The sequence below is a fragment of the Setaria viridis genome, chromosome 7 (assembly GCF_005286985.2).
Source record: "Setaria viridis chromosome 7, Setaria_viridis_v4.0, whole genome shotgun sequence".
Taxonomy (NCBI): domain Eukaryota; kingdom Viridiplantae; phylum Streptophyta; class Magnoliopsida; order Poales; family Poaceae; genus Setaria; species Setaria viridis.
The window spans coordinates 25,804,693-25,830,177 of record NC_048269.2 but is presented as its reverse complement, the minus strand read 5'-3'; the positions used below and the strand labels follow the sequence as shown (position 1 = coordinate 25,830,177).

The 25,485-nt window shown below is 49.5% G+C and overlaps 6 protein-coding genes across 6 annotated transcripts; 4 read left to right on the top strand and 2 right to left on the bottom strand.

Moving 5' to 3' along the window:
- Positions 1–1,523: 1,523 nt before the first annotated feature.
- LOC117863079 (squamosa promoter-binding-like protein 7) lies at positions 1,524–4,719 on the bottom strand. The gene is made up of 3 exons (XM_034746664.2): positions 3,585–4,719; positions 3,368–3,495; positions 1,524–2,273 (listed from the first exon to the last, which is right to left on the bottom strand). The coding sequence occupies exons 1-3, from the start codon at positions 4,094–4,096 to the stop codon at positions 1,708–1,710; spliced, it is 1,206 nt and encodes a 401-aa protein (XP_034602555.1). The 5' UTR covers positions 4,097–4,719; the 3' UTR covers positions 1,524–1,707.
- A 1,208-nt stretch (positions 4,720–5,927) lies between these two features.
- On the top strand, positions 5,928–9,797 carry LOC117864486 (O-fucosyltransferase 29). Its single transcript, XM_034748608.2, has 9 exons — positions 5,928–6,316; positions 6,687–6,774; positions 6,872–6,948; positions 7,025–7,113; positions 7,203–7,392; positions 7,823–8,004; positions 8,120–8,222; positions 8,451–8,779; positions 9,024–9,797. Exons 1-9 carry the CDS (start codon positions 6,104–6,106, stop codon positions 9,253–9,255), a joined length of 1,503 nt encoding a protein of 500 aa, XP_034604499.1. The 5' UTR covers positions 5,928–6,103; the 3' UTR covers positions 9,256–9,797.
- A 6-nt stretch (positions 9,798–9,803) lies between these two features.
- LOC117864487 (malate dehydrogenase, cytoplasmic) lies at positions 9,804–11,700 on the bottom strand. Its single transcript, XM_034748609.2, has 7 exons — positions 11,510–11,700; positions 11,250–11,408; positions 10,930–11,105; positions 10,557–10,834; positions 10,319–10,454; positions 10,116–10,227; positions 9,804–10,042 (listed from the first exon to the last, which is right to left on the bottom strand). Exons 1-7 carry the CDS (start codon positions 11,625–11,627, stop codon positions 9,945–9,947), a joined length of 1,077 nt encoding a protein of 358 aa, XP_034604500.1. The 5' UTR covers positions 11,628–11,700; the 3' UTR covers positions 9,804–9,944.
- A 7,173-nt stretch (positions 11,701–18,873) lies between these two features.
- Positions 18,874–20,032, top strand: LOC117865991 (aquaporin TIP2-3). The gene is made up of 2 exons (XM_034750275.2): positions 18,874–19,099; positions 19,214–20,032. Exons 1-2 carry the CDS (start codon positions 18,973–18,975, stop codon positions 19,831–19,833), a joined length of 747 nt encoding a protein of 248 aa, XP_034606166.1. The 5' UTR covers positions 18,874–18,972; the 3' UTR covers positions 19,834–20,032.
- Positions 20,033–20,163: 131 nt separating this feature from the next.
- On the top strand, positions 20,164–21,613 carry LOC117864797 (probable aquaporin TIP5-1). Its single transcript, XM_034748888.2, has 3 exons — positions 20,164–20,444; positions 20,564–20,823; positions 20,940–21,613. The coding sequence occupies exons 1-3, from the start codon at positions 20,318–20,320 to the stop codon at positions 21,357–21,359; spliced, it is 807 nt and encodes a 268-aa protein (XP_034604779.1). The 5' UTR covers positions 20,164–20,317; the 3' UTR covers positions 21,360–21,613.
- Positions 21,614–23,114: 1,501 nt separating this feature from the next.
- LOC117865989 (uncharacterized) lies at positions 23,115–25,481 on the top strand. The gene is made up of 4 exons (XM_034750274.2): positions 23,115–23,622; positions 24,179–24,428; positions 24,561–24,654; positions 25,003–25,481. Exons 1-4 carry the CDS (start codon positions 23,222–23,224, stop codon positions 25,233–25,235), a joined length of 978 nt encoding a protein of 325 aa, XP_034606165.1. The 5' UTR covers positions 23,115–23,221; the 3' UTR covers positions 25,236–25,481.
- Positions 25,482–25,485: the final 4 nt, after the last annotated feature.

Genomic DNA, 25,485 nt, shown 5'->3' with positions numbered 1-25,485 from the left:
ATATATGGCTGACCTGACGTTTGTTTGATTTAATTTCCCACAAAATGAGAGATCAAACGAAATCGATGACGTGCTGCTGTTTATCTCTCTTCTAGAAACTGGCGGAATGGATCGATACGAATGTCAGATCCATAGGTTCTGTTCGAGGCTCCGCCAACTGTCATGGAGAAACTTGGGATGTTTGAATACGGGGTGCTAAATTTTAGTATGGTCGTATCAGATATTCGGATGCTAATTAGGAGAATTAAATATGAGTTAATTACAAAATTAATTGTACAGATGGAGTCTAATTCACGAGACGAATCTATTAAGGCTAATTAATCCATCATTAGCAAATGGTTACTGTAGCACCACATTATCAAATCATGGACTAATTAGACTTAATAGATCCGTCTCACGAATTAGACTCCATCTGTGCAATTAGTTTTGAAATTAGACTATATTTAATACTCTTAATTAGTATCAAACATCCGATGTGACGGGTAGTTTAACAGGGTATCCAAACACCCCCGAACATCGCTTGGACGCGCGAAAGATGCATATCCAGTTACTGTTCCGGGTCATCGCTCATCAGCCACCATGGGCGGCCCACTTGAAGACTTAGGGGGTGTTTCCTAAAGTTTAGTACCCGTCACATCGAATGTTTGGATACTAATTAGGAGTACTAAACATAGACTGTTTACAAAACCCATTGCACAGATGGAGTCTAATTCGCGAGACGAATCTATTAAGCCTAATTAGTCCATGATGTGACAATGTGCTGCTACATTAAACATGTGCTAATCATGGATTAATTAGACTCAATAGATTCGTCTCGCGAATTAGTATAGGGGTTCTGCAATTAGTTTTATAATTAGCTCATGTTTAATCCTTCTAATTAGCATCCGAATATCCGATATGATACTCCTATTTGACTACACTACACATGCTGTTCAGTGCTCTCTGTTCTCTGCCATGCTACGGCGCGATGAAGTCATGTGAGCGATCGACTTCCTGAATCCCTCCCTGGTCGATGCCTACGCTACGCATCCCAGATCCCAGTTACGCAGTTACAGACATAACATCAGACTTCAGACAGCTTTCAGTTTCGCCATAACTGGCATGACCAACCAACTTTCCGACCAAGTAGCAGTAACGTTCAGTTCTTCAGAGCGCCCCAGAATGAAGCGCCATTACCACTAGCTGAAGTACGTCGGATTGCACGTCCCATGGGGAACATGGAGCCCAGCCACGGCTCACCGCCATGAAGTCCCTCGGTTCATGTTCTGTGCTGGCTCCCCTTTCTTCTCTGCCATGCCACGGCGCGACAGAATCGTGCGAGGCTGTGAGCGACACCTATATCCTGATCGATGGCTGCGCGTCCCAGATCGGCGAACCGTGTAGATCTTGGTTCTCGCAGTCAATTATTCAGGTTTTCCCCCTCCCTGGCCCCAGGCTCAAGGAGACCCAACTAGCCAAGGTGCGGCATCATTTCGTCGCTCGCGGTGACTAGGAAAAGGAAAAGAACAGTTCTTCAGAGAGCCTTGTCAGTGAAACGCCACTAGTTCCCTAGCACAAAGCTGAAGTACATTGGGTTGCACGTCCCTTGGGGAACATGGAGCCACGCACGCCGACCGCCCCGCACCACCTGCCACTACACGACGAGACGCGATCACCTCAAGCTGATTGCACGGACGCGCGCGCGTGCATGTCGGCCGGCGGGGACGGTCACAGCGCGCGGGCTCCACCTCCACCACCCGCGGGCGCCCACGCGTCCGAGCTGCAGCCGGCCGCGTCGCCGTCCTTGGCCCTGGGAGGCCTCGCGGCCGCCGCCCGCTCCGGCACGGGCCGGAACGGTGGCGCGCCAGCGGAGGCCACTGTAGTGGCTGCTGCTGCCGTCTGCATGAGGTCCAGCGTCGTGTGCCCCGAGCTGGCCGCTGCCTCGTGGTAGTACCGGCCGCCGCCGCCAGCGCCAGCGCCGTCGTGGGGGTGGTGCCAGCCGGCCGCCTGCTCGGCGGGAGTCAGGGCGCGGCCCACCGACGACGACGGAGGGGCGAGATGCCGGCCGGGCGCCGGGCGGTCGGAGGAGGAGAAGAACTGCCACGCGAGGAGCGCGGCGCGGTTCTCGGCGATGAGCTCGTCGAGCGCGGCGCTGGAGCGGGCGGAGATGTCGGGCGCCGCCGGGACCAGCCAGGGGGCGCCTCTGGCCGATGACAGAAGAGAGAGAGCACCAGCCGGGGACGCCGGGAGGCCGCACGGCGGCGGCAGGAAGCCGTGCCCGAACGGCGCCATTCCTGCAGCATATGCATGTACAGTAGCGCGTCAGCACATGTGTTTGCCAGTGAGTGCGAGGCCGTCGATTTTGGCGCCCGGCCGTGGTGACATGACAGTAACCTTGCAAGTACTTTAGCGAAATAAAACATGGCACGGTGCCGTGTTTCCCTGCAGGAAGCAGTGAAGCACTACTTGCTTGTAATGAATACGCACACAGTTAGGACTTATGCAACTATACAAAAATCTTATTTTACTGTCACAAAATTCAGAGCTGAAGACGCATGCAGGTACCAATTTCCCAACAGTATATTCGTGAGAAAAATCGATTGCGATCGAGAAGAGTCAGCACAAGCGCTGCTGCAGCAGTAGAGTACGTCGTACGCGTACGCTCAGTCCTGGATTCCGTTCATACTAGCACTAGCAGTACACACTACAGTAGATACCTAGGCGTAACACGAAGTCCGGCGTAACTTAACTCTTCGTAACCGTATATAGCCGTACCACGTAGCAGTACACCGTTGAACCATCGCGCCAAACACGCCCTGTACGTACAGTACACGTATAAACATACGCCCCACTGTTCTTCCTGGGCATGGGCCCATGGCCGATGCCAACAAGACCACTCGACCAGACGTTCTCCTGTTAGGTGATGATAGCACGGTCGGCTCGGCCTAGCCAGGCAGCCGCAGCCACTCACCGGACACAACTGCACCAGGACACCAGTCTAAGCACCGCAGCAGGCAGGTGCACGTCAAAATCCGTGCGCTAGCGAGCTTTGGCACGTCGCGCATCCCGAGGACGAATAGCGCCTTTCGTGCGTGTCAGCAGCAGCTCATCTCTCTCTCTCTCTCTCTTCCTCCATGTCTCCCGGCATCAAACCACCAAACCCTCCCAAGTTATTTTTTCTATGACTAGTTCACGCACTACTGTAGCTACTGCGGATATGCATCGCGCGCGTGGTCTTACTACTGTCGGTGCCCTGCGACACTTAATTTCCACGTCCAGGACACAGGCATTGCTGCATTTGGAGTGTACTCGCGCGGTCGCGCCTACTCGGGGCCTCGGGGGCTAGGAAGGAAAGGACACATGGCGGGCGACGGATCGGACGACGTACCGTGTGGGTGCGCGGCGCTCCTGGCCATGGCCTCGCTGGCGTTGCTCTTCCGCCGCCGCTCGTTGTGCCCGGCCAGCCGCCGCCGGCAGCTCCGCTTCGCGTCGTCGAACTCCGAGATCGCGTGGAACCTGCGCGTGCGTTACGTATCAGAGAATCAAAGTTGCTATACTACCATGTGTATAGGCGTATAGCCATGCAGGGTATATAATGTACGGACCGGCTGCACTGCTGGCAGAAGCGCTGCTCGGCGCCGAGCACGACGACCCGGGGCGCCTTGGAGTGCGCCTCGCACACCTTGTGCCGCCGGTGGTACTCCTTCGCGCCCGCAAGCTCCACGTGGCACCCCTCCACCTGGCACCTCGCCACGGCCGCCGCGCCCGAGGCCCCCGCCGCCGCCTGCTTCTCCTTCCTCCTGCCCTCAGCCGCCGCCGCCCCGCTCGCGCCACCGGCGCCGGCGGCGGAGCCGTTGCCATGGACCAGCCCCGCACCGCCCTGCAGCGCCACTTGGCTGCCCCCGGCCGCCCCGGCCCAGCAGCACGGCCGCTTCCCCAGCTTGAGGCAGGTCAGCTCCTGCTGGTGGTAGTGGCTGGTGGCCCCGCCGCTCGGGCGCGGCACGAAGGGCGGCTGCGGCGGGTAGGGCGAGGCGGCGGGCGCCCAGTGCACGCCGAGATCCCAGGGCGGCGCCGCGCTCCCGCTCCCACTGCCGCCTCCGCCGCCGTTCCCTTCCATCGCTACTACGCCACGTCCCTGCCGGCGTCTATAACGGTGTGGACGAGGCAAAGTGGAGGAGCTACGACGGCGGCGCGGCGGCGGCTGCTGCTGCTGCTGCAAGTACAGCCGGTAGGTTAGCCGCACTGGCGTGGCACCCCATATAAAGCAACTGGGCAGCGAGGCGAGCCTCCCGGGGAGAAGCAGGCAGGCAGGCAGGCCACTGGTGAGTGGTGGTGATTCGGGAGAGGTGGCGTGGGGATGGGAAGCGAGCCGCGCCGTACTGACATGTGGGATCTCCCGTCAGGGACCGAGGCAGCTAGCCGTGCAGGCGCTGCGGGGCCACGAGCCGGGCTCCTGACCGCGGGGCCGCGGCCACATGGAGGGGTGTCATTGATGAGTTCAATCCGAGGCGGGCCCCGCCGGGCTGCTGTGCGTGGCATCACTGCCACGCCCATTAAAGGCTGCGCGCAGTGTGACTATACGCCCCGCTCCTTCCCTCACCTGGAAAGAAGCGGATGCCATATGTACTGGTCAATGACCACAGGAGCCAACGTAGTGGGTCCCACTTGTCATTGACTTCTATCTAACTAGGTAACGGTTAGAAAAGAAGCGGCTCTGCCACTTGCGCGAAAAATCCCATATCCGGGACCGGACGCCACAAAAGAATTTGTGCGCCACGTACCGAATCCACTACAGGAAACACCCACTGCCAAGTGGGGCCAGCGTCCACTGTGCCCCACCTGTCAACGTGAGCCTCGCACAGCGACCGCGCAGACCGAGGAGCGGTGGGGAAAAGCCTGGCGCCGGGGGGCAGGCCGGGCGTACGCGCACGCAGAGGCAGAGGCAGAGGCAGGCCGGCCGGCCGGCGGGGCCCGTACGGCGGCCCGGTCCAGTGGTCAGTGTCAGGTACAGCGCAGGCCACGGCCGGATTGGCTGGGGAACGGGGGGTATGTCTGCGCTTTGGGGGAAATCGCATCCCCGTGTTGGGCGTTGGGGGAGAGAGATACACGTACGGGGTACGGCTCGGGTACCCCTATTTCGGCCGCTTCCTGCCCACCAATTCCCTTCATGCAGCTGTACGTCGCCGTGCTTGGCAAGCCGTGCTCGTATCCCTGTAGGCCTGTACTGTACTGCCACCGGCATGCATGCAGCGCTCGGCTCGTTTTCAATTCCCCGCTGACAGCAGCGCGTGAGGGACGGTGCGCCGGCTGGATGATTGCCGCTGTCGTGGGCTTTGGGGTGGTCGTCTACTCGTCTGCTAGGTTTGTTTAGCGTGAGCCCTGCCTGCCTGGGCCTCTGCCGGGTTGGTTTGGCCGGCCGCGGCCGGCCGCCCTGGTGGTGGTGCCGCAGCTAGGTGCTCGCAGTCGCAGTGCCTCGACCTCCTCGAGCCCCCCTCTGGTCCCGCTGGTAGTTGTTATGGCCGCCAGCCGTGGCAGGGGGTCACGAGTCACGTGGACTACTGGACGCCGTCGATGATCGGAACAGTGGCTCGCTGTCCTCCGGCCCGGCGAGAGTACGGCCGCTCCGTACTGCGTTGCCACTTGCAGAGGTACTGTTGGGAAACTGTAGACAACGTGGAAACTGCTCTCGCAAGGACTGTCGGCAGAAACGAACTTGAACCAGCGTCTAGTCGACGACCATCGCACGCGCCGGGCCGCGGTCGGTCTCATTCGTGTGCCAGGTAATGCGGCCTGTTCGTTGGTCGTGGTGTCCGTGTGGGCCAAATTCAGGTGTCGAACAAGGAGGAGGCCCATGCAATGTGGATCGACTGATTGACGGCCCATGAATGAAACTCAGCCCACCTGCGGCTCGTGGCACAGTCACCACACTCCACTCCGCCCGGACCGCGGTCCCGTTCACACGCTTGACGCTTGCCTCCTCCCGTCACCATGGACGCGCCCTCCGCGGGCTCCCCCTCGATCTAGCGCTGCGGGCACGCACGCCGGCGGCGGCGACCCTCAACGGAGCCTTGGCGCTGGGTTTCCAAAGTTAGTGGGCTAGGGGCACGGGCTGGAGCAGCGCGCCATGGGGAGGAAGCCTGACGCGGTAGCCAAGCCGCACTTCTCCGGCAGCGTCGGCGCCGGCGCCTCCTCGCCGAGGGCGGCACGGAAGGCGCCGCCTTCTCCGGTGTTCCTGGGAACCGCGCTGTTCGTCCTAGGGTTTGTGTCCCTGTTCACGGGACACGTGGTCACCGACGCTGATTGGTCGCGGATCCGGAGCCGGTGGCGATCCAAGCAGGTAATTTGTCGGAGACTTGACCGTTCTACAGTCTAATTACATGGAATTTCGTATTGCATGGCCTCTCGTGTATGATAGCCGCCTGATAGAGGTGAAAGTAAAGCTTTGTTTTTGGCCTCTGGACGGCTACACCCGTCACATCGTTGGCAACAATTTGAGGAAAGTGAGTGATGACAGTTTTATATTTTTCTAGTAATGAAAGGTTCACTTTCAACAGAATTTAATTCTAATTTTTGGATGGCTGAAGTGTTGCTAGCTACCATATTTCGCAAATCCAACCATTACTGTTTTCAAGACTTTGTAATCTGCGTGTTAGCTATGTCTATATTCCTGATTGCCAATTGATTATTTACAACCCTGAAATGTGCAGATTAGGATATATGAACCTATAGATATTTGGAAATCGAGGTATTCCAGCATCTACTACGGATGCAGTGGGAGAAGCGTGAATTTCAGATGTTAGTTTGTATAATCTGTCACATCCTCTTTATGAACTAAAAGTGTGGAAAAATGGGAATTTTTTTAACAAAGTGATTTCCCATGTTCATCTTTCAGCTGCTGTGCCAGAGAACAGTTCCACTGGTTACTTGTTGATTGCTACCAGTGGGGGGCTGAATCAGCAGCGTATAGGGGTAAGATTGTCTTCTAACTTCTGGTTGCTTTGTTTATACCATCCCTTGTGTTACCTTTATGAACTTCAGTTTGCAGATAACAGATGCTGTTGTGGTTGCCTGGATTTTGAATGCCACACTCGTTGTACCTGAGTTAGACCATCACTCATTCTGGAAGGATGATAGGTGAGTCAAGAACTAGATCACAGGACGTTTTCTAAAGTTCAGTGCTCCTAACAAAACAACTTGATTGAAATTGTATATGCTGTATGCAGTGACTTCTCTGACATTTTTGACGTGGACTGGTTCATTTCCTACCTATCAAAAGATGTAACAATTGTTAAAAGGATCCCTTATGAAGTGATGTTGTCAATGGATAAACTACCGTGGACCATGCGAGCGCCTAGGAAATCAGTGCCTGAGTTTTACATTGATGAAGTTTTGCCAATACTCATGCGAAGGCGAGTAAGTAACATAACAAATCAGCGTAATAATCTGGAACTTGTGTTGCGTATTGCTTTGATATTGATATAGTGCACGCTACTTGTTTTTCCTTCTTAGTTTGTTGTTCTTGTAGTGATATTATCTGCAAGCTAAGCAAATCAATTGTGCCATCTTGGTTACTGTTTTTTTCATTTATATATTAAGCCTCATGTTGACTATATCATCTTTTGGATGGCTGTTAAACTTATCAATAAATAATATACAGTAGCTTATCTAGTGCATGGTTGCATTGTCGGTTGGATATTATCATATGCTATAATTTTTTTATGAAGATATTTTTAAAGGTGTATTCATCAGAAATAGATGTCTCGACTGCTAAGTGCTAAGTGACCATAGAGAAATGTAAAGTGGTCATACTTTCCTATTGACTCAACAATTCTAACCTTTGCAGGTTTTGCAATTAACCAAATTTGATTATAGGCTCACTAGTGAGCTCGATGAAGATCTGCAAAAGCTACGTTGCCGAGTAAATTTTCATGCATTAAGATTTACAAATTCCATACGTACTCTGGGTCAGAAACTTGTGCGAAAGCTGAGACTCATGAGCCCACGATATGTCGCAGTTCACTTGAGGTAAACTCCGGTTGTTTATGCTAATTTGATGTTCCTGCTGTGAATAAAATGGAAGTTCTGAGGATCAACCATGGAAGTAGAAATTTCCAAACATCACTTTTGCTTTATTCCTCAGGTTTGAACCTGACATGCTTGCATTTTCTGGCTGCTACTACGGAGGTGGTGAAAAAGAAAGAAAGGAACTGAGTGAAATTAGGAAACGGTGGGATACATTACCTGTAAGACTCTTGAAACTTGGTGAGATTTCCCGATTTTATATTTTCCAAAATACCAGCCTGCCATCTGCATAGATTATTTTCTATTTTAATTCCTTTTGTTTGTTATTGACTGAGGTAATCACCTATTCACCATGCTAAGTGCCAGAGTTGATAACAATCATGGTTTCCTTATCTGTTACCTGATATAAGTTTTGAATGATGAATTGATTTTAGATTGATTCATAACAGGAATTGAGTGCTGAGGATGAGCGCAGCAGGGGGAAATGCCCATTGACTCCTCATGAAGTTGGTTTAATGCTCCGAGCTCTTGGTTTTGGTAACGATACAAACCTGTATGTTGCTTCTGGAGAAATATATGGTGGAGAGGAAACTCTCCGACCTCTTAGGGAACTCTTTCCAAATTTCTACACCAAGGAGATGCTTGCTGGGGATGATTTGAAACTATTCCTTCCTTTTTCGTCACGGCTGGCTGCAATTGACTTCATCGTTTGTGATGAAAGTGATGTCTTCGTTACAAATAATAATGGAAACATGGCCAAGGTTTTAGCTGGCCGAAGGTATGCATCCCTCTCCTTTGTCTGGAATATATTGGTCTGCGATGCAAAAGGTCATGACGCTGAAAGATGCACACTCCAATGTGCATTTGTCTTGTTAGTTGTTTATATATTAGTCTTAATTCTAATGCTATGCAGAATTTATTTATGTTCTGTGGGTTTATATCTTGTGGATAGTTTCGTATGCATGCTTATTCTTTTTTGTTAGATGCTATTTTCTTTTATCAACCCTCCATTACATGTGTAGGCGATACATGGGCCACAAGAGAACTATTCGTCCAAATGCAAAGAAACTCAATGTACTGTTTCAGAGACGGAAACAGATGGGCTGGGATACGTTTTCGCAGAAGGTACAGAAAGTCCAGAGGGGTCTTATGGGAGAACCGGATGATATCAGACCAAAACAGGATGATTTCCATGAATTTCCATCAGCGTGCATCTGCTTAAGAAAACCTGGGAATGTATCAGTTACAACATGAACTGAAAGCTTGACACCACACATGCAGTAGACAACAGGAGGATTCTGCTAGTTGAGCCTGCGCTTGATGCACTGGGGAACAGATATATTAACATGGTGGAATTAACAGGACAGGGATGCATTTTGCATACACCAAGAAATAGATGCCTTGGTGCGGTAGAGATGAAAGACGAGCTGCAAGGTAACTGCCACGTGGAGAGTTTCCAACTGGAGATGTGCCACGCCTGTAAATTGTTGTTTATACGTTATTGATTCTTTGAATATGGTGTGCGCCTATAACATGATCTTCTGTCCAAGTAAGACATTGTTTATAAGTTACAATTATCTGCCCATGGGCCATGGCGAATGGACAAGTACAACAACAATGGCTACCCCCACATTTTGTGATTACTGTACTATGTTCCCCTTAGAAGATAACTGCAGTGTGTCCTTGTTACTCGATTGTAAGATAACCATTGCCACGCCACATTTACTTTTTCCATCATGTCTTGTGATCATGTAATATATCAATCAGCTAATACAGGGCAGTATGGTTTATGGAAAGCAATATTTGTGGACGGATATGCAACATTTCATTGCTGTCTGTCTTATTGGTGGTTATGTGCAACAATGTCCGAAGCGCCGAACCATTTTCGTTTACATTGTGATTCATCAGTACTACAGCATACACAAGTGATCTGCTGATCTCTTTTAAGTGTTAACAAACTCGTACGCCATGGACCTCTCTTCATTGAGTTCGTTCGCCGAAAGGTCCATCTTGGATCGTGCAAAGTCATCAACATGAAGACCTGGAAACAACAAACAGATCATGTCAAGAAAATGGTGCTTGCCTGAGCTACGCAGAATGATAAGGACTCTCACCCTGCACGATAGACCACTCTCCCTTCTCGCACGTCACCGGGAACGAGTAGAAGATGCCCTCTGGGACGCCATAGCTCCCGTCAGAGTACACCCCCATGGACACCCACGTACCCTGCAGAGCAAAACACTACTACTATCTAACTGAAAAATTCAGAGCGTTCGAGCCAGGTAGGATGAGAACGAAGAATGCCGGAGTCGTGGACCTTTGGTGTGCCGAGGATCCAGTCTCTCATGTGGTCGCAGGCCGCGCTGGCGGCGGACAGCGAGCTCGACTGCTTCCGCGCCTTGATCACCGCCGCGCCGCGCTGCTGCACGGTGCTCACGAACTCCTCCCTCAACCTGCGATACCAAGTCACCCAGCAACCAATGTATTTTGTACGCAAGATCCCTGTTGCCTCACGACCAAGCTCTGCCCCATCAGGACACGGAATCATTAGTTACCATTTCTCGTCGGCGACGAGCTCCGTGACGGGCTTCTCCCCGTGCTCGGTCCTGGCCGTGGCGTGGCTGGCGTCCGGGAACTGCGTGGAGGAGTGGTTCCCCCACACGACGACGTTCCTGACGTCGGCGACGTGCACGCCTAGCCTCTCGGCGATCTGGCCCAGGGCGCGGTTGTGGTCGAGTCGCGTCAGGCAGGTGATGTTCTTGGCGGGCACCGCCGGCGCGAACTCCTTCAGCATGAGCGCGTTCGTGTTCGCAGGGTTCGCCACCACCAGGACCTGCAGAGCCCGCCGCGCCGTGACAGGGTTAAAAGTTCATCAAGATGGCAATTTTAACGTTTGGCCGTTTCGCAAACGCATGGATTCTACAGTGCCTTGCAGTTTGGCGCGGCCTGCTGCTGCAGCGCCGAGGCCTGGGACTTGTAGATGGCGACGTTCTTGGCGATCAGGTCTTTCCTCTCCATCCCGTCTTTCCTCGGCCATCCGCCGATCAGCACGGCGAAGTTGACGCCTTGGAACGCTTCAGCCTCGTCGCTCGTCGCCACAACACCTGCCATTCGACATCCAAGTACCCAACCCAACAACAAACATTACGGTTCATGAACTGGCGCTGGTTGACACGAAGCAAACGATGAACATTAGCCGATGAGCACAGCAAGGGGAAACAGGAGCTGCGAGTCTGCAGAGTGCAGACCTCTGAGAAGAGGCAGGGCGGCATCGACCAGCTCCATCCTGACGCCGTTCAGGGCGTCCGCCATGCGCGGGATGTCCAGCACGTGGAGCACCACCGGCTGGTCCGGCCCGAGCATCAGGCCCCTCGCGATCATGGCGACTATGGCGTACCCGATCTGCCCTGCAGAGGACAGTCCAGACTGTTCTGTGAAGCTGTGTTCTTCAGAGTTTCTGAATTCTGATATAGCAGTACTGTACTCCTGTGAGCTCTGAATTGCATACCCGCGGCGCCGGTGACGAGAACCTTGACGGGCTGCTTCAGCTTCGGCTCATCTCTGAGCTGACTGAGCAGCCACGGGCACCAGCTTGCCAGCCTCTGGAGGACAGAATTGGATAGCATGGTGATGACGAGCTTTGGGAACGTCGCTCAGTCCTTGTTTGGTGTCGATGAATTTGAGCAACTTAGCTTGGGTTAGCTCGTACATATAGCACCGAGTAGGCCATCCATTGATGCCTTACTTTGGTTTATTTTGAGGCCTAAGGCTCAGATTCAGATTCCATGCTGAGTCCTGCAAGAAATGGAGCTTCCTGATTCCAAGTTTGGCATAAAGGTTGGAAAGGGGAGCAACTACGTCTGAACAAAGGCTGCTGTCGATTCATATCAGATCCGAATATAACCTCTCTCGTCTTTCTTGCCAACGATACTCGACTGCTGTGAGTGTTGCATGTTCGAGTGTGTGTCGAATATTATATATTAATCAGTAGTAATATTTGGATTCGAAATTGAATTAATCATAAGATTTAGATTTAGTGTCAAAACTCGTGTAGCCTGCCTTTCTCATAAATATAAGAAGAGGATAGCTGTATGTCTATCGGTATATGACGACATATACCGATAGACATAATATACCACGTACATCTCTCATTACATGTGTGTTGTTACTTGTTAGTTAGGTTCACTAGTCTCTCAAACACACGAATACAATACTGTCGGCGTGCATACACGTAACAGCTTCTTATTCGATCAGTTCATATACACTGGACAGCGTACTTATTCATACGTAGACGCGCTGCCCCATAGATAGATGACGTAGGTCCATACCTTTATTTAGGCGCGTTTTGTTATTAAATTCATTGAAGTCAGAACGGTACCGAAGTCGCTCACAGTTTTTTTAAAAAAACTTTAAGAGGCAGGAGGAGAGGCAGGAGCACTGCCATATCATTTAATAAGAAGAGAAAAAATCCAAGTTTACATAGGGTTTATTAATAAATAAGAATAGACTCTCTACTTAGATTACACAACATGATTAACATTGATCTAAGGAATGACCGGTGCTCCACATGCTCTCTGTCGCAAGCTGATCTCCTCTTCGATGAAACCGAATACTGCTTGTGGCATAGCTTGGATTCCCTGGAAGATTCTTCGGTTTCGCTCGTTCCATATGTTCCACCATGTATAGATCAGAATAGCTGCTGTTGCTCTCCGATGTTCCTTCCTCACCGCCTGCACAGATAGGCGCCACCACCCTTAAAGACCCCCATCTGTCAATGGTAATGGAACCAAGACACTCGACCAGGAATGTATAAGCTACCAAACTTGCGTGGCATATGGGCAAAGGATACAAAGGTGCTTAGCTGTTTCTGGAGTTCCTTGACAAAGAGAACATAGAGGGTTGCAGGGTCAATTTCTTACTAGCAACCTATTAGCAGTGAGGATTTTGCTCTGAAGTAACAACCAGGCAAAAAAAAATGATGCTTCCCTTCAACCTGTGCCTTCCAAAGTGTCTTGGCCTGAAACGTGTAGTATGAGCCTTTGAACTGAATCTTATATGCCGATTTTGCAGTATAGACTCCATCAACTGTCCATCTCCATACAATCTCATCAGGGCTGTCTGTGAAGTTGATCTCTTGGATAAGATCCCAAAGCCTGACAAACTCTGCCAATTCAGTAGCATTGTTCATCCTCCATAAGCCCCTTGTCCAATTATGGTCAGCCACTTCTCAAATTTTTTTTTGTGTTTTCTCCAAGCTAACCTGTATAAATTTGGTGCAAGATCCCTAGGAGCATGGCCATTTAGCCAAGATGAATTCCAGAATTCAGCCTTTAGACCATTCCTAACAGTTACTGTTGTGCTAGTTCTGAAAAGTTGCAAATCCACCTCATTGACAGGAGTCGCTCACAGTTTGGTTGATGTCTTGGGACAATTCCATCAAGGCAGCAAGGATGACCTCTGCGGAGGCGGAAACGCCATCGTTGCAGCCGCAGGGGGGAGGGGTTGCGCCATGGGGTTGTGCTAGTGCAGAAGCCACGAGCAGGAGAACCATGGCGATGGCCGGGAAAAGGGTGGCAGAGGAGGCTATGGATTTGGAGCCCATTGCTGCAGGCATGCTCTGATGACGAGTCGTGCTGTCAAGCGTATCAGCACCATCAAGCGTATATATAGGCACGCCACCCGCAGCCATCTACTCCGTACTTCCCATCGTCCCCGTATGTATGCAACCAATTCAACCGATGAAGGTGCACTCGTGGACTTTCGGGGTCATCTTCCGATCATGACTCGGCTTCAAAATTCACAAACGACAAGATTACGAACACACTGGTCAAAATATGCTGCCGTTTAATGATGGGGTGACATTTCCAGTTCCCATTTAATGAATATATTGCAATGCAAAGTACGTGAAGAAAAATCCACGCCACCCGATACGTACGTACTTACATATGGGCAGCAAAATGTAAGATAGTATTTAGTTCACCGGATATAACATATAACATAGACGCATGGAGTGATAACACTATATAACAGGTAGCCTCCCTCCATCCAAAAATAATTGTGTATTTTAATAAGAAAAAAAAGTCAAACTTACAAATTTTGGCTGATAATTAGTTAAATTACAAGCACATTTAGTGTATAAATTTTGCATCAATATGTTTATATTCAAAGTCGTTTTGAGATCTAGCAATTGATATTATATTATAAGAGAAATTAAGAATCAAAATCTACTTGGAAGATTTTTTCCCAATTTAAATATGCCCATCATTTCTGGAAGGAGTAATCGAATACTGACCATATCCGATCCCGCTTTATCCCCAAAGAAAGGGTCCGATCCCGCTTGTCCCTGGCTGTAATCACACCGCTTCATTCGTCTCGCCGGTCTCAGGTTCTTAGACATGAGCAACGGCGAGCGGAGGCGGCTTGTCATGCTGGAGCAATTCCGCCCCTCGCACGCCTCTGCTGCACACGGTCTACTTCCCTCGCCCACAGCATGCTTCCTTGCCTCGCCTCTCTGACCTGGCTTCTCCCAGGCTGTGAGGAATCCCTAAAGAGCTTGAACCTGTAGAAAAAACCACAATTTGTGTCAGCAGGAGCTCCATTCAAGCAGCAGAGGCTGATTTGGCCTGTTGGAAACCGATTTGGCGCTGATTTGACATGTCTCTCCTCTTGTACAGGAGCTATGATGTGCGGCAATGGCGAAGCAGCGAGAATAGAAGCCGGACGCCGTGAGTTCGTGACAGGGAACTCGATTTTGGGGCACGTGAAATCGCTTTGGTTAATTGTTGATGTTGGTTTTTTGACACGTGTCAGGATCGGCGTCAAGAGAAGAAGAGAGTGACCGATGCGGTTAAATAAGAGACTGTGGCTAGAGAAATCGGCCGATAAAGTTACATTATTTCGACCGATTAGCCGATGAGGTTGATAGATACTCGCCGATTGGGAGCCAGAACAGCTCGGCTGATATGGGTCTGAGTGAGCCAAGGCAATAATAAGATGAAGATGAAGACAGCGTTGGCCTATAGAGGCTTGAATGGTGTTCGACTCCGATGCGAGTTGTATTCGTATGTAAATATTTGTTATTTTGAATAAGAGATAAAATTGTAGTCAGTTAGGAAAATAAGCTGTAACAGGGTATAAATAGGTGCCTCGTAAGGCTTGTAGAGGAAACAACAAAAACATCAATGCAAATCTACTTTTTCACGCAACTTTATTTTCAAGTCGGCGACTTCACTAAATCCTTTTCTTTTCACGAGTTCGTGCGAGTTGGCAGGGCTGTATCAACGTGATCTCCGGCCAATTTGTAAGTTCCGCATTTCGAGTAATATCTAAGCTTTAACTTCGGGTGCATCGCTGTTGTTTTGTTTAGATTTATTCACTAGTTATCGATATTTGCTAGAATTATAGATTTTTCCTGTTATTTTAGTTCTTATCATCAGTTATCCAGCTTGAGGTATGAACTGTCGGCTATATCAATATACTTTTATCATCATACATCCAATTAGATCTGTCTCAGGTGTTATCTCTGTAGCATTGTTTAGGTTATTCTAGTAGTTTCTATTACATTTGTTGCATGATCATCAGCTGTTTTCATAGCCGGTCATCCATATATTAAATCGGTCAATCCACTGATACATCTTTTAGAGTAGATCGAAACTTCAGCCGATCGAATCTCTGGAATTTGATATCTTTTCTTCCTTGTCAATCAACAGGTCAGATTGACTGACACGCTGCGTGAACCGCACTAGAACGATAATCCAAACAGGAGCTAAGCATATTCTCTCGGATCGTGTGCTCGACGCAGGAGTCGAGGCCACTGTCCGATTTTTTGCGTCAACAGTAATGCGTGGGTTCCATTCAAAGTGTGAAAGCTCGATTCCCATCCCCTCCGTTCTTTCTAGTAGTTTTTTAATATGCATATTATGTTTTAAAATTTATATTATTTTTACCAACAATTAGTTAAAAAATCTATATGCATGCTTAATGTATAAAATTTATATTAATGAATTCATATCTAAAAAGGCCTTTATTACGTACTATCTCATCCGGTAAGTACGTACAGTACGTACGTATGGGCTATCAAATCTAGAAGCTCTAGTGGTTTCGTATGAACAAGTGATTTTCAATGCGTAGCTCAGTCAGTTAGATTGTTTATGATCCACAAACTCTAAAACTGCAATTCTGGCTTCAGCTCTGGGCTCTGGCTCGTCTCTGAGCAGCCACGGCCCTTGGGCACCAGCTGGTACCAGGTTTTGGATCGGAGTGAGGAGAGAGTTAGGTAACATGACGATGAACTTTTGGAACGTCGCTCGGTTCACTTGTGCGTGCCGTGATTTTGATCGACTTAGCTTGGGTTATAACTCAGACAACAACACCGAGTAGGCCATCCATCCATTGATGCCTTACTTCAGATTCATTTTGACTTTTGAGGCCTAAGGCCCAGATCAAAATTCCATACTGATATCTGGAGCTTCCTGATTCGAAGCTTGGCGTGATGGTTGGGAATGAAGGTGGGAAGCGAGAGCGTAGGATCTAAAGCTGGTGTAGATTCCTATCCCCTCCGTGCATATATACAAAGCATAACATTTTATCCACCTCAAAAAGAAAAAAGAATTTGTCCAATGCAAACAAACTTTCTACCGAATACACTGCGAGTCTGCCACCGCACAGAAGTTTCAGGTTGTTTGACAGACAGGCGAATGTTGCGTTTAGCTGGAGATTGCATTAGAAAATGCAGCGCTTTGGTTGTCTATGCAGATGTGTCTGAACTAAAAAGGACAAAAAATTCATCACCCAGTCTCTAATGTGCTGTAATTTGATCAATAATATACCTATATGAGATAATATAAAGAATCATTAGAGCATTGTTAGACCTTGGCCACAACATAGTGATGCATTTTGAATTATAACGAGAGACATATGGAAAGAAAGGAATCGATGAATTTTCGACAGCAATTCCATGACAGCTGTTCAGCTTGTTCATCTCATTCAGAACGACATCCTCCTAAGAAGAACAGCTTGTGGCACACCTTTCATCCGAGAAGATCCTATGGTATCCTAATGCCTTCAGTTAGCTTTTGTTTGTGTCTGAGAATGAGCGCTCTTACTTTTATGTAATATTCTTGTAATGCTAAACTTTAAACTTCTTCTCCTCTTAAATGAATAGGCAGAGCTCCTGCCAATATTTTCAAACAAACAAAATATAACGAGAGCAGCACAAGGCACCTACCCTCAGGCATTATTGGCTACACTTTGGAGTTGGACTGTTGCCAAAAGTGCTAACCACTTCACTAAGAAATTTAGGCCCTTGGTTAGCATTTTTTTCCCATTTTGACAAAGCAGCTATCGCTAATATGGTTGATTAGTGTGAAACAGAAAAAAATCGCACCTTCTAATGGCTGAAATTTAAACGATTCGATCTTTTCTTTTGAAACAAGGAGATTAAACTAATTTTTGGAACAGTGACAAGTAGTGCTTGACCACAATCCGTCATCTGATCAGGAGTTATTGTCGATCTAAAAAGAAGGGATCCTTTCAGAAGTTTAGAGCTCCTGCAGACTGGGCTGTTGCCATTACTGCGATTCACGGTGAAATAATCAGAAACTAACTTAATGTATAGTACTGCTAAAACAATACACTACTCTGTTTACATATTGCGAATAGCTGAGCTGTGCGCAGTCGTCAGACAGTAGTGCTCTTGATATATCTGCCTCGTTTCAAAAAAAAAAAATTAAAAAAAGTAGTGTTCTTGATAAACCCCAGGCTCCTTTCAGAGAAAGTTCAGGAATATTCCCACTCAGTGGCCCTAAAAACAATTTGTCTGACATGCACGGAGCGCACAAGTTTTATATGCAAAAGTGAGTTCTAGGAAACTCTATACACACATGGACTGAACAGCCACGAAGGATAGCATAAAGAAGTTGGGCTGTTTTATTTGGTCTAATCATCTCCGTTTGTGTAATGAAGTCATTGCCACTCATAGGAGCCCTGTCATCAGCTTGCAACTTGCAGTTTTCAATTGCTGTACCAGCCGCAAGCTCCATGAATTTGCCTCACCTACTCCAAATGGGGGTTGTTCATTGGATTCCTGTCACAGTCCCTGATCCGACCTTTCTCTAAACTGCGCTTTATATCTCATCTTTAACGTGAATGACAGATCAGTACATTATTCAGTATCTAGTGACGGTTAGATTCCTGAATACGAGAGCTGTTACAATGTTTATCGAGTCAATCTCTTACTCGGTCAGATACTAAGGTTGAGGTATGAGGAAATTACCTTTTGTTGTAGAGCTGGAGAACTAGCTCCTACACACACATGACACATGCAAAAACTCAGTAACAATCCACCAAAAATACTATTTCTGGGATAGAACTAGTTTTTTCTCTAATGCAAATCACACTATCTCGTTTCAACAGAATAATAATCACACAATTGAGGAGTGGATTTTGTTTGCTCGAGTAATATTCATAATCTTGAATGATTTCACATATGTATACTTCCATAGTTCCATGAGTCCATCAGATGCAGGGTACTTAGAGGATTGCGGATATAGCAGTTCAGCCATCACCAATGCACCGCCAATAATTTTATTTAATCAAGGAGATGAGATAACATATGCTCCAAGATCACCTTTCTCCTCGCTGTCCTATGGTGTATCCTAACGTGGCTCGGTCTAAACAATTCATAATAAACACAAAAACTTGGCGAATTAGGGCGGTTGGTCGGCCAATATCAGCCACAAAACACGACCGAAATTTGAATTATCAATCTTGTGGTGATCATCGCACACCGCCCATAATATTGTAATGCACATTTGAGGCAGGGAAACCAGGTCATCAGCGCCTTGTGATGGGTATTTAAGGACACTGAGCACAAGAACCCCTCGCATCAGATAAGGTAGCCATCTTCTCTGAATATACCAGCCCAAGGGCTCTACTACTGTCAGAGAGAGTAGAAGAAAAACAGGGGAAAAGATGGTGAAGCTTGCATTTGGAAGCTTCGGCGACTCTTTCAGCGCGGCGTCCCTCAAGGCCTATGTCGCCGAGTTCATTGCCACGCTCCTCTTCGTGTTCGCCGGCGTCGGCTCCGCCATCGCCTACTGTGAGCTTCTCCTATCTCAAACACCTCCTCTCAAATATCATATCACACCATGCTTACCATGACGATCATCCAGGGTTTAGCTCATTGTTAACCAAAAAAATTCGTCTCTTGCAGCGCAATTGACAAAGGGCGGGGCCCTCGACCCTGCCGGCCTGGTTGCCATCGCCATCGCCCATGCGTTCGCTCTCTTCGTCGGCGTCTCCATGGCCGCCAACATCTCCGGCGGGCACCTGAACCCCGCCGTCACCTTCGGCCTCGCCGTCGGCGGCCACATCACCATCCTCACCGGCATCTTCTACTGGGTCGCCCAGCTGCTTGGCGCCTCCGTGGCGTGCCTCCTCCTGAAGTTCGTCACCCACGGGCAGGCCATCCCAACGCACGGCGTCTCCGGCATCAGCGAGGTCGAGGGCGTGGTGATGGAGATCGTGATCACCTTCGCGCTGGTGTACACCGTGTACGCCACCGCTGCCGACCCGAAGAAGGGGTCCCTCGGCACCATCGCCCCCATGGCCATCGGCTTCATCGTCGGCGCCAACATCCTGGCAGCCGGCCCCTTCAGCGGCGGCTCCATGAACCCAGCCCGCTCCTTCGGCCCCGCCGTGGCCGCCGGCAACTTCGCCGGCAACTGGGTCTACTGGGTCGGCCCGCTCATCGGCGGCGGCCTGGCCGGGCTTGTCTACGGCGACGTGTTCATCGCCTCCTACCAGCCGGTTGGCCAGCAGGAGTACCCATGAACGGCATGAAAGTCCGCAGTCCGCACCCAACCCGACGTGTCAATTTCATCATCGTCGATTGTCACCTCGTCTCGTCTTGTGATTATGTTTGGTCTTCTTTGAATTTCCCTTTTGGATTTCACCAGCGATGATGTCAGCAAGTTGTAAGAGAACCGTTCGATCTATACACATGACATGCACGGTTCAGCGTTCCCAAGTACATGTTCTGTACGACAGCATGAATGTGTACGTCACAGGTCTCGTGTCACGTAATTTTTGTCACACGCCTACGTGTAATCGTGTATACGCCGCAGCACGCCCTGGCGGCAACGGGTGTGTGAACTCGGAACGGAACGGCACGGGCGCGGCAGCAACCGCCGGGAACTACCCAGCAGTCGCCGTTTCACTCTACGGGCGCGCCCTCTCCCTGGCTATAAAATCCGGAACGCTCTGCAGGACCAGTGCCGGAGAATCTGAGCGCGCACTACACTAAACTTGTGCCGCCATGGCGTCCAGCCTCCTGGCCAAACTGAAGCGCTGCGTGTCGCCGCCGTCCCTCCGCTCCTACTTCGCCGAGTTCATCTCCACCTTCCTCTTCGTGTTCGCTGCCGTCGGCTCCGCCATCTCCGCCCGTACGCTGAGTTTTCTCTTCCACCGCGCGCGCGCTTTGATGGTTCTCGCACGTTACATTCTTTGCATTGCGGGCGGTTGCATTGACGAGAGCGCGCCTGTGTTTGGCAATGTGTGGCAGGGATGGTGACGGCGCTCGACGGCGGCACCGCCTCCGACGCGGCGTCCCTGGTGGCCACCGCCGTGGCGCAGGCGTTCGGGCTCTTCGCGGCGGTGCTGATCGCGGCCGACGTCTCCGGCGGGCACGCCAACCCCGCCGTCACGTTCGCCTTCGCCATCGGCGGCCACATCGGCGTCCCCAGCGCCATCTTCTACTGGGCGTCGCAGATGCTCGGCTCCACCTTCGCCTGCCTCGTCCTCCACTACATCTCCGCCGGCCAGGCACGTAGTTTAACTAACCGCCCTTTACTACTTCATTTCATTCCTTCGCTTCTTCTCCGACACATTTGATCACCAACCGCATAACCATCGATCATGAATGTGGTTGCTGCGCGCAGGCCGTGCCGACGACGAGGATCGCGGTGGCGATGACCGGGTTCGGCGCCGCGATCATCGAGGGCGTGCTCACGTTCATGCTGGTGTACACGGTGCACGTCGCCGGCGACCTCCGCGCGGCCGCTGGCGGCAAGCGGGGGTTCGCGGACACGGCGTTGGGCGCGCTGGCCGTCGGGCTGGTGGCGGGCGCGCTCGTGCTGTCGGCGGGTCCGCTGACGGGCGCGTCCATGAACCCGGCGCGCTCGTTCGGGCCGGCCGTCGTCAGCGGGAACTACAAGAACCAGGCCGTGTACTGGGCCGGGCCCATGATCGGCGCGGCCGTCGCGGCGCTGGCGCACCAGATCCTGGCGGGGGCCCCGGACGCCGCTGCCGCCGGGTCGTCGTCGTCGTGCCACGGGAACGTGGAGACGGTGGTGGTGTGACATCTCTGGCAGTCATGGGAGCGTGCGTCCTTCCGTCGTGCTCGTGGACGTGGAGGGATCTGTTTGTGTCTATGTCGTTGTGTCGGATTTGTATGTGCTGATGAGCATGTGTGTAGTTGAATTAGGTTTGCAATCATGGGGTCGTTGTTGTTCTAGTTTCACTAAGTCTAGAGAAGGAAACAAGGAGTTCAGTTGGATGGATGTTGTGTTGTAACTATGTAGTGCATCAATAAAGTCAGCAATCATCTGATGCATCCTGTCGCCAAGCTTTTTCAGTATCATGCGTGCCAATATGATTACGACGTTGAGTAATCCGCAATGGCCAAAATATCAACTTGACCGACACGCTACGAGTGTCCTCATCTGATACGCGCGCCGATCCCTTCGGCCGCGCAAGCCCGCAACCGGAACGCACGGGAAGATGTTGCTGGTACGGGCGCCCAAGAAAGGCGGTTCCTGTTGTGGTGGCCGACCGGCGACCGTTGCTTGGATGCCGCGCTCTCTCCCTGGATCCACGGAACCCAGCGCTGCATCGGCCCGGTCCCGGTTCGCGTCACGCTTCCGATCCGCCTGTTTGTCGTCGCGAGTTGGTACCCTCTGCGATCTCTGCACCAGCAACATCGCCTTGATGAGGGTGTAGACACCGATCGTTACTCATTCTCATGTTTTTTCCCCTAGCAATCCTGCTTGATGATTCGAATTGCCCTTATAGGTATTTTTTTTTTACTACGATCATGGGTGTTTTGATTTCAAAATATATAACGGCGACATCGTAGAGTGGGCACATAGATAAAGTAAGCAACACGGTCACGGGACACATTGCATGGCACGGAGTTGCTGTTCAGATTAGAGATAAGATAATTGCTTCGTCAAGAAAGAAAACTACATCTGACAGTGGCTCATTAGTACTTTTATATAAGCTGTTGGGTTGGGGGATGATATTAGCCAGATCACGCAACAAACTCACGTGTTTTCTTCCACAGAAAGAAAATATCATGCTGACCTCAGGTATATCGCTAACTTCAGATAACTTCATTGGCAAGAAACTAACCGATAGTTAAAAGCTAAAGTACTTCAAAACAAGAAGGATGGTAAGGAGATATCCATATGGTTATTTTTTTCACAAAACATCCAAACTGTTTGTTTGTACTACTTTGCAGCGGCTTCAGCTGCAGCTGCAAGTCCAAATACCAAGTACCTGAGTGAGCTACTGCATGCTGCAAGCTGCAAGCTGCAAAATAGTCGTAACTCGCAACGGCTTAAAAGAAGCACAAGCGATTTTTATAGTAGTATTTCCAAAATAAAATATTTCACTAAGTTGAAGAGTCGAAGGAGAATAAATAGTACTCCTACGTACTACGTAAGTTAAAGTATTTAGTTTAGAGACAAAGGTTAAGGTTAAGATAGGTGCCAAAGATTAAAATATACTTAGAAATTATAATCCTCCACGAATAAAAAGTGCCTATAGATCTTTGCGTCAATGTTTAATTTCCGACGGGAGAGAGAATATTATGTGTTTGTGCGATGTACACTTAGGAAAAAATAAATGATGTTTAGTATCAGAAACTTGTAAACCCTAGTATATATTATTTAAAGTATCATAGAACTTTAACTGCTTCAAAGTACATTCTACCCGTTAGATTGGAGATCAAACGGTAGCCATGTCTCGTTATCAGTTTTTATAAAAGGCTAGATTTTATATTTTTATCTATAAATATGTATATAGACCGAATCTGTTAAATCAGGTTGGAGTAAAGGTTGGACTATTTTAACACTCGAAGGCCGAAGCCTTCGTTGAGGAAGCCCATCATACAAACACTACAGTTTCGGAGGAGACGAGGCGAGGGCGGCGCCGGGTTTCGATGGTTGTGTACGTCGTCCACACGAGGAGAGAGCGGCGGGGTGGGAGAGCCGGCGAGGGATCATCGGCGATGAGCAAGAACCTCGTCCGCCTTGCTAGCCGCGCCGTCAAGCCAGCCATCCCCTCCGGCGCAGGCGGCCGCTCACTTTCGCGCGCCGGGGGCGGCCGCCCGCTGCGCGCCACGTCGCCGCCTCCCCCGTCTTCGATCAGCGGCTGCACCGCGTCCTGGGAGTCCCGCTCGCTGCGCCGCGACGGCGAGGAGGACTGGGAGGAGGTCGTCGCAGCGGGGGCGAGGCCTGGTATTGCCGGCTTCCGCGGGGAGGCCACGGAGGAGCATGGGGTTGTGTTCGGGGCCCCGCCTACCGACGACGAGGTCTGCGCCGCCGTTGCCAGCATCAAGCAGTAAGATTCTACCTATTCACCTATAATCGTGGATTTGGGTGATAGGATTATCAGATTGGTTTCGAAAACTAGTTGGTTTAAGATCAGAAATTGTCCAGTTTAATTTAATTCTTAGTTTAGCCTGGTGATTATGCCAGAATTAGATGGCTTTCCTCTGAATTGCAATTTTTTTCAAGGACAGATGTATTTAATTGCAAATTAGTCAAGCGGCAGTTAGCGTGTCCCAAATACCTTATGTTCGTTTCGTGTATCCTTCAAATTGTTCAAGAGTGTACGCGTTGCTGCCAAGATGTGCTGTACGACGTCAAGCATTTGGATAACCATTTTTTTATTTTTTTTTCTGCTAAGAGGAGTAAAGCCTTATTCGTTTTTTTTTCTTTAGGATTTTGACATGCTTGCTTTGTCATTGCCTAGTTAGAGCTTCTTATCCTGTTTAGTGAAGTTGTCGTCCTTTATTATTTAGAGCATGTCACCTTCATATTTATTTGGCCAATTCAATTCACTCTGGTTGACATGATGCTTCCATCTAAGCAAATCGACAATTTCATTCCTGCAGGGTGTTTGAGAAACCTTCTGATGTGGATTCTGATGCGCCTGAGCTAACGCTTGCGCTGCCCATGTCAGGGCACCCTTCGTGTGGATTAATTGTTAATCATTTTGCTCTAGATTCTGGTGCATCTGAGGTCGGATCAGATGAGTGGACTGAACCTGCTATGCTCGTTCGTAACTCAAGTGCTCTTTTGACAAAGGAACACGGGAGTGTACTGGATGCACTCCGCCTATTGCATGAAGACCCTTCGGTTCAGGTTAATGTGGCTTTACTTCGTTATTCATATCTAGCAAACTGAACTTGGTGCCACAAAATATTCACACGTTACTACATTGAAATATATTGTCTGAAGAAATCTGAACAGTAACATTATGTTGCCTTCATGCAGAAAATGGTTATGGCCTTGTCAAAAGATAAGGCTGTATGGCATGCTGTGATGGAGAACGAGGTGGTACAAGAATTCAAGAGATCCTTCCAGGATGGTATGTGTGATTGCGCTTTTTGAATCTTCGGGTTGGCATGGGTAAACAATGTTAACAGGCTAGGCAGCAGGCCTTAATTAAACAACCTTTTGAATCATGTGAAAATGCATAGACAAAATAACCCATTTAGACGTGTTCCGATCTTGCTTTATATGTTGGATGAATCTGCTTCTGATGCAATTTATCCCATCTTTTCAGCTAATTTTAATTAATCTGGTTCTTAAGTTATGCAACAGCCCCTTCAATAAACCTTTGTCATGTGAAAATGCGCAAACTAATGGTTCCATTTTATTATGTGGAACGCCTGGATGGATCTTCATCTGATGCAACTTATTCCTATCTTTTCAGCCAAGGAAACTGATCTCAATGGACGGTCTACTGCTCCTCCTGGATTCATGATGTGGGTCCTGGAAAACACCCAAGCGAAAATCAAGGAATTCCTTGAGAAAATACTTGGGCTCGTGAACATGCTCTTCCAATCCGGGGACAAGGACTACGATATGTCTGATGATATAGTGAGGATGTCCTTCATGCTCTCTGTGTTTGTCTTCATCGTGGTCACTATTGCTCGTATACACTGAGCACAGCAATTCGTCGACTTCGCGTACTGGTGGTTTCTTACTTTTGTACAGGATTAGTTCTAGAATTAGTTCTATTCTTCGTATGGTCGGCAACGACCGTGGTTGGTGTCAGTCTTAGTTGTCAGGTCCAGAAGCTGCGTTATCAGTATTCTTAGTGGAAACTAATGGTTATCGTGTGGGATTGTCTTAAACGTCAGTGTTTAATATCATCTGCAGTGTGCTCTCTGAACATGAGTTCAGTCTAAACGTG

Bases quoted from the DNA above. Each gene is read 5' to 3' on its own strand.
- LOC117864487 (XM_034748609.2), bottom strand. From the start codon at position 11,627: ATGCTATCCAATTCTGTCCTCCAGAGGCTGGCAAGCTGGTGCCCGTGG. The intron at 10,455-10,556 runs GTAACTAATGAT...TTGGTATCGCAG, and splicing joins CTCGTCGCCGACGAGAAATG to GTTGAGGGAGGAGTTCGTGA. The intron at 10,228-10,318 runs GTCCACGACTCC...TTTGCTCTGCAG, and splicing joins GGATCCTCGGCACACCAAAG to GGTACGTGGGTGTCCATGGG.
- LOC117864486 (XM_034748608.2), top strand. From the start codon at position 6,104: ATGGGGAGGAAGCCTGACGCGGTAGCCAAGCCGCACTTCTCCGGCAGC. The intron at 6,317-6,686 runs GTAATTTGTCGG...TGAAATGTGCAG, and splicing joins GCCGGTGGCGATCCAAGCAG to ATTAGGATATATGAACCTAT. The intron at 8,223-8,450 runs GTAAGACTCTTG...GATTCATAACAG, and splicing joins AACGGTGGGATACATTACCT to GAATTGAGTGCTGAGGATGA.
- LOC117864797 (XM_034748888.2), top strand. From the start codon at position 20,318: ATGGCGTCCAGCCTCCTGGCCAAACTGAAGCGCTGCGTGTCGCCGCCG. The intron at 20,445-20,563 runs GTACGCTGAGTT...AATGTGTGGCAG, and splicing joins CGGCTCCGCCATCTCCGCCC to GGATGGTGACGGCGCTCGAC. The intron at 20,824-20,939 runs GCACGTAGTTTA...TGCTGCGCGCAG, and splicing joins ACTACATCTCCGCCGGCCAG to GCCGTGCCGACGACGAGGAT.
- LOC117865991 (XM_034750275.2), top strand. From the start codon at position 18,973: ATGGTGAAGCTTGCATTTGGAAGCTTCGGCGACTCTTTCAGCGCGGCG. The intron at 19,100-19,213 runs GTGAGCTTCTCC...CGTCTCTTGCAG, and splicing joins CGGCTCCGCCATCGCCTACT to CGCAATTGACAAAGGGCGGG.
- LOC117863079 (XM_034746664.2), bottom strand. From the start codon at position 4,096: ATGGAAGGGAACGGCGGCGGAGGCGGCAGTGGGAGCGGGAGCGCGGCG. The intron at 3,496-3,584 runs GTCCGTACATTA...ACGCACGCGCAG, and splicing joins TTCTGCCAGCAGTGCAGCCG to GTTCCACGCGATCTCGGAGT. The intron at 2,274-3,367 runs GTACGTCGTCCG...CATATGCTGCAG, and splicing joins GAGCGCCGCGCACCCACACG to GAATGGCGCCGTTCGGGCAC.
- LOC117865989 (XM_034750274.2), top strand. From the start codon at position 23,222: ATGGTTGTGTACGTCGTCCACACGAGGAGAGAGCGGCGGGGTGGGAGA. The intron at 24,429-24,560 runs GTTAATGTGGCT...GCCTTCATGCAG, and splicing joins ATGAAGACCCTTCGGTTCAG to AAAATGGTTATGGCCTTGTC. The intron at 24,655-25,002 runs GTATGTGTGATT...CTATCTTTTCAG, and splicing joins CAAGAGATCCTTCCAGGATG to CCAAGGAAACTGATCTCAAT.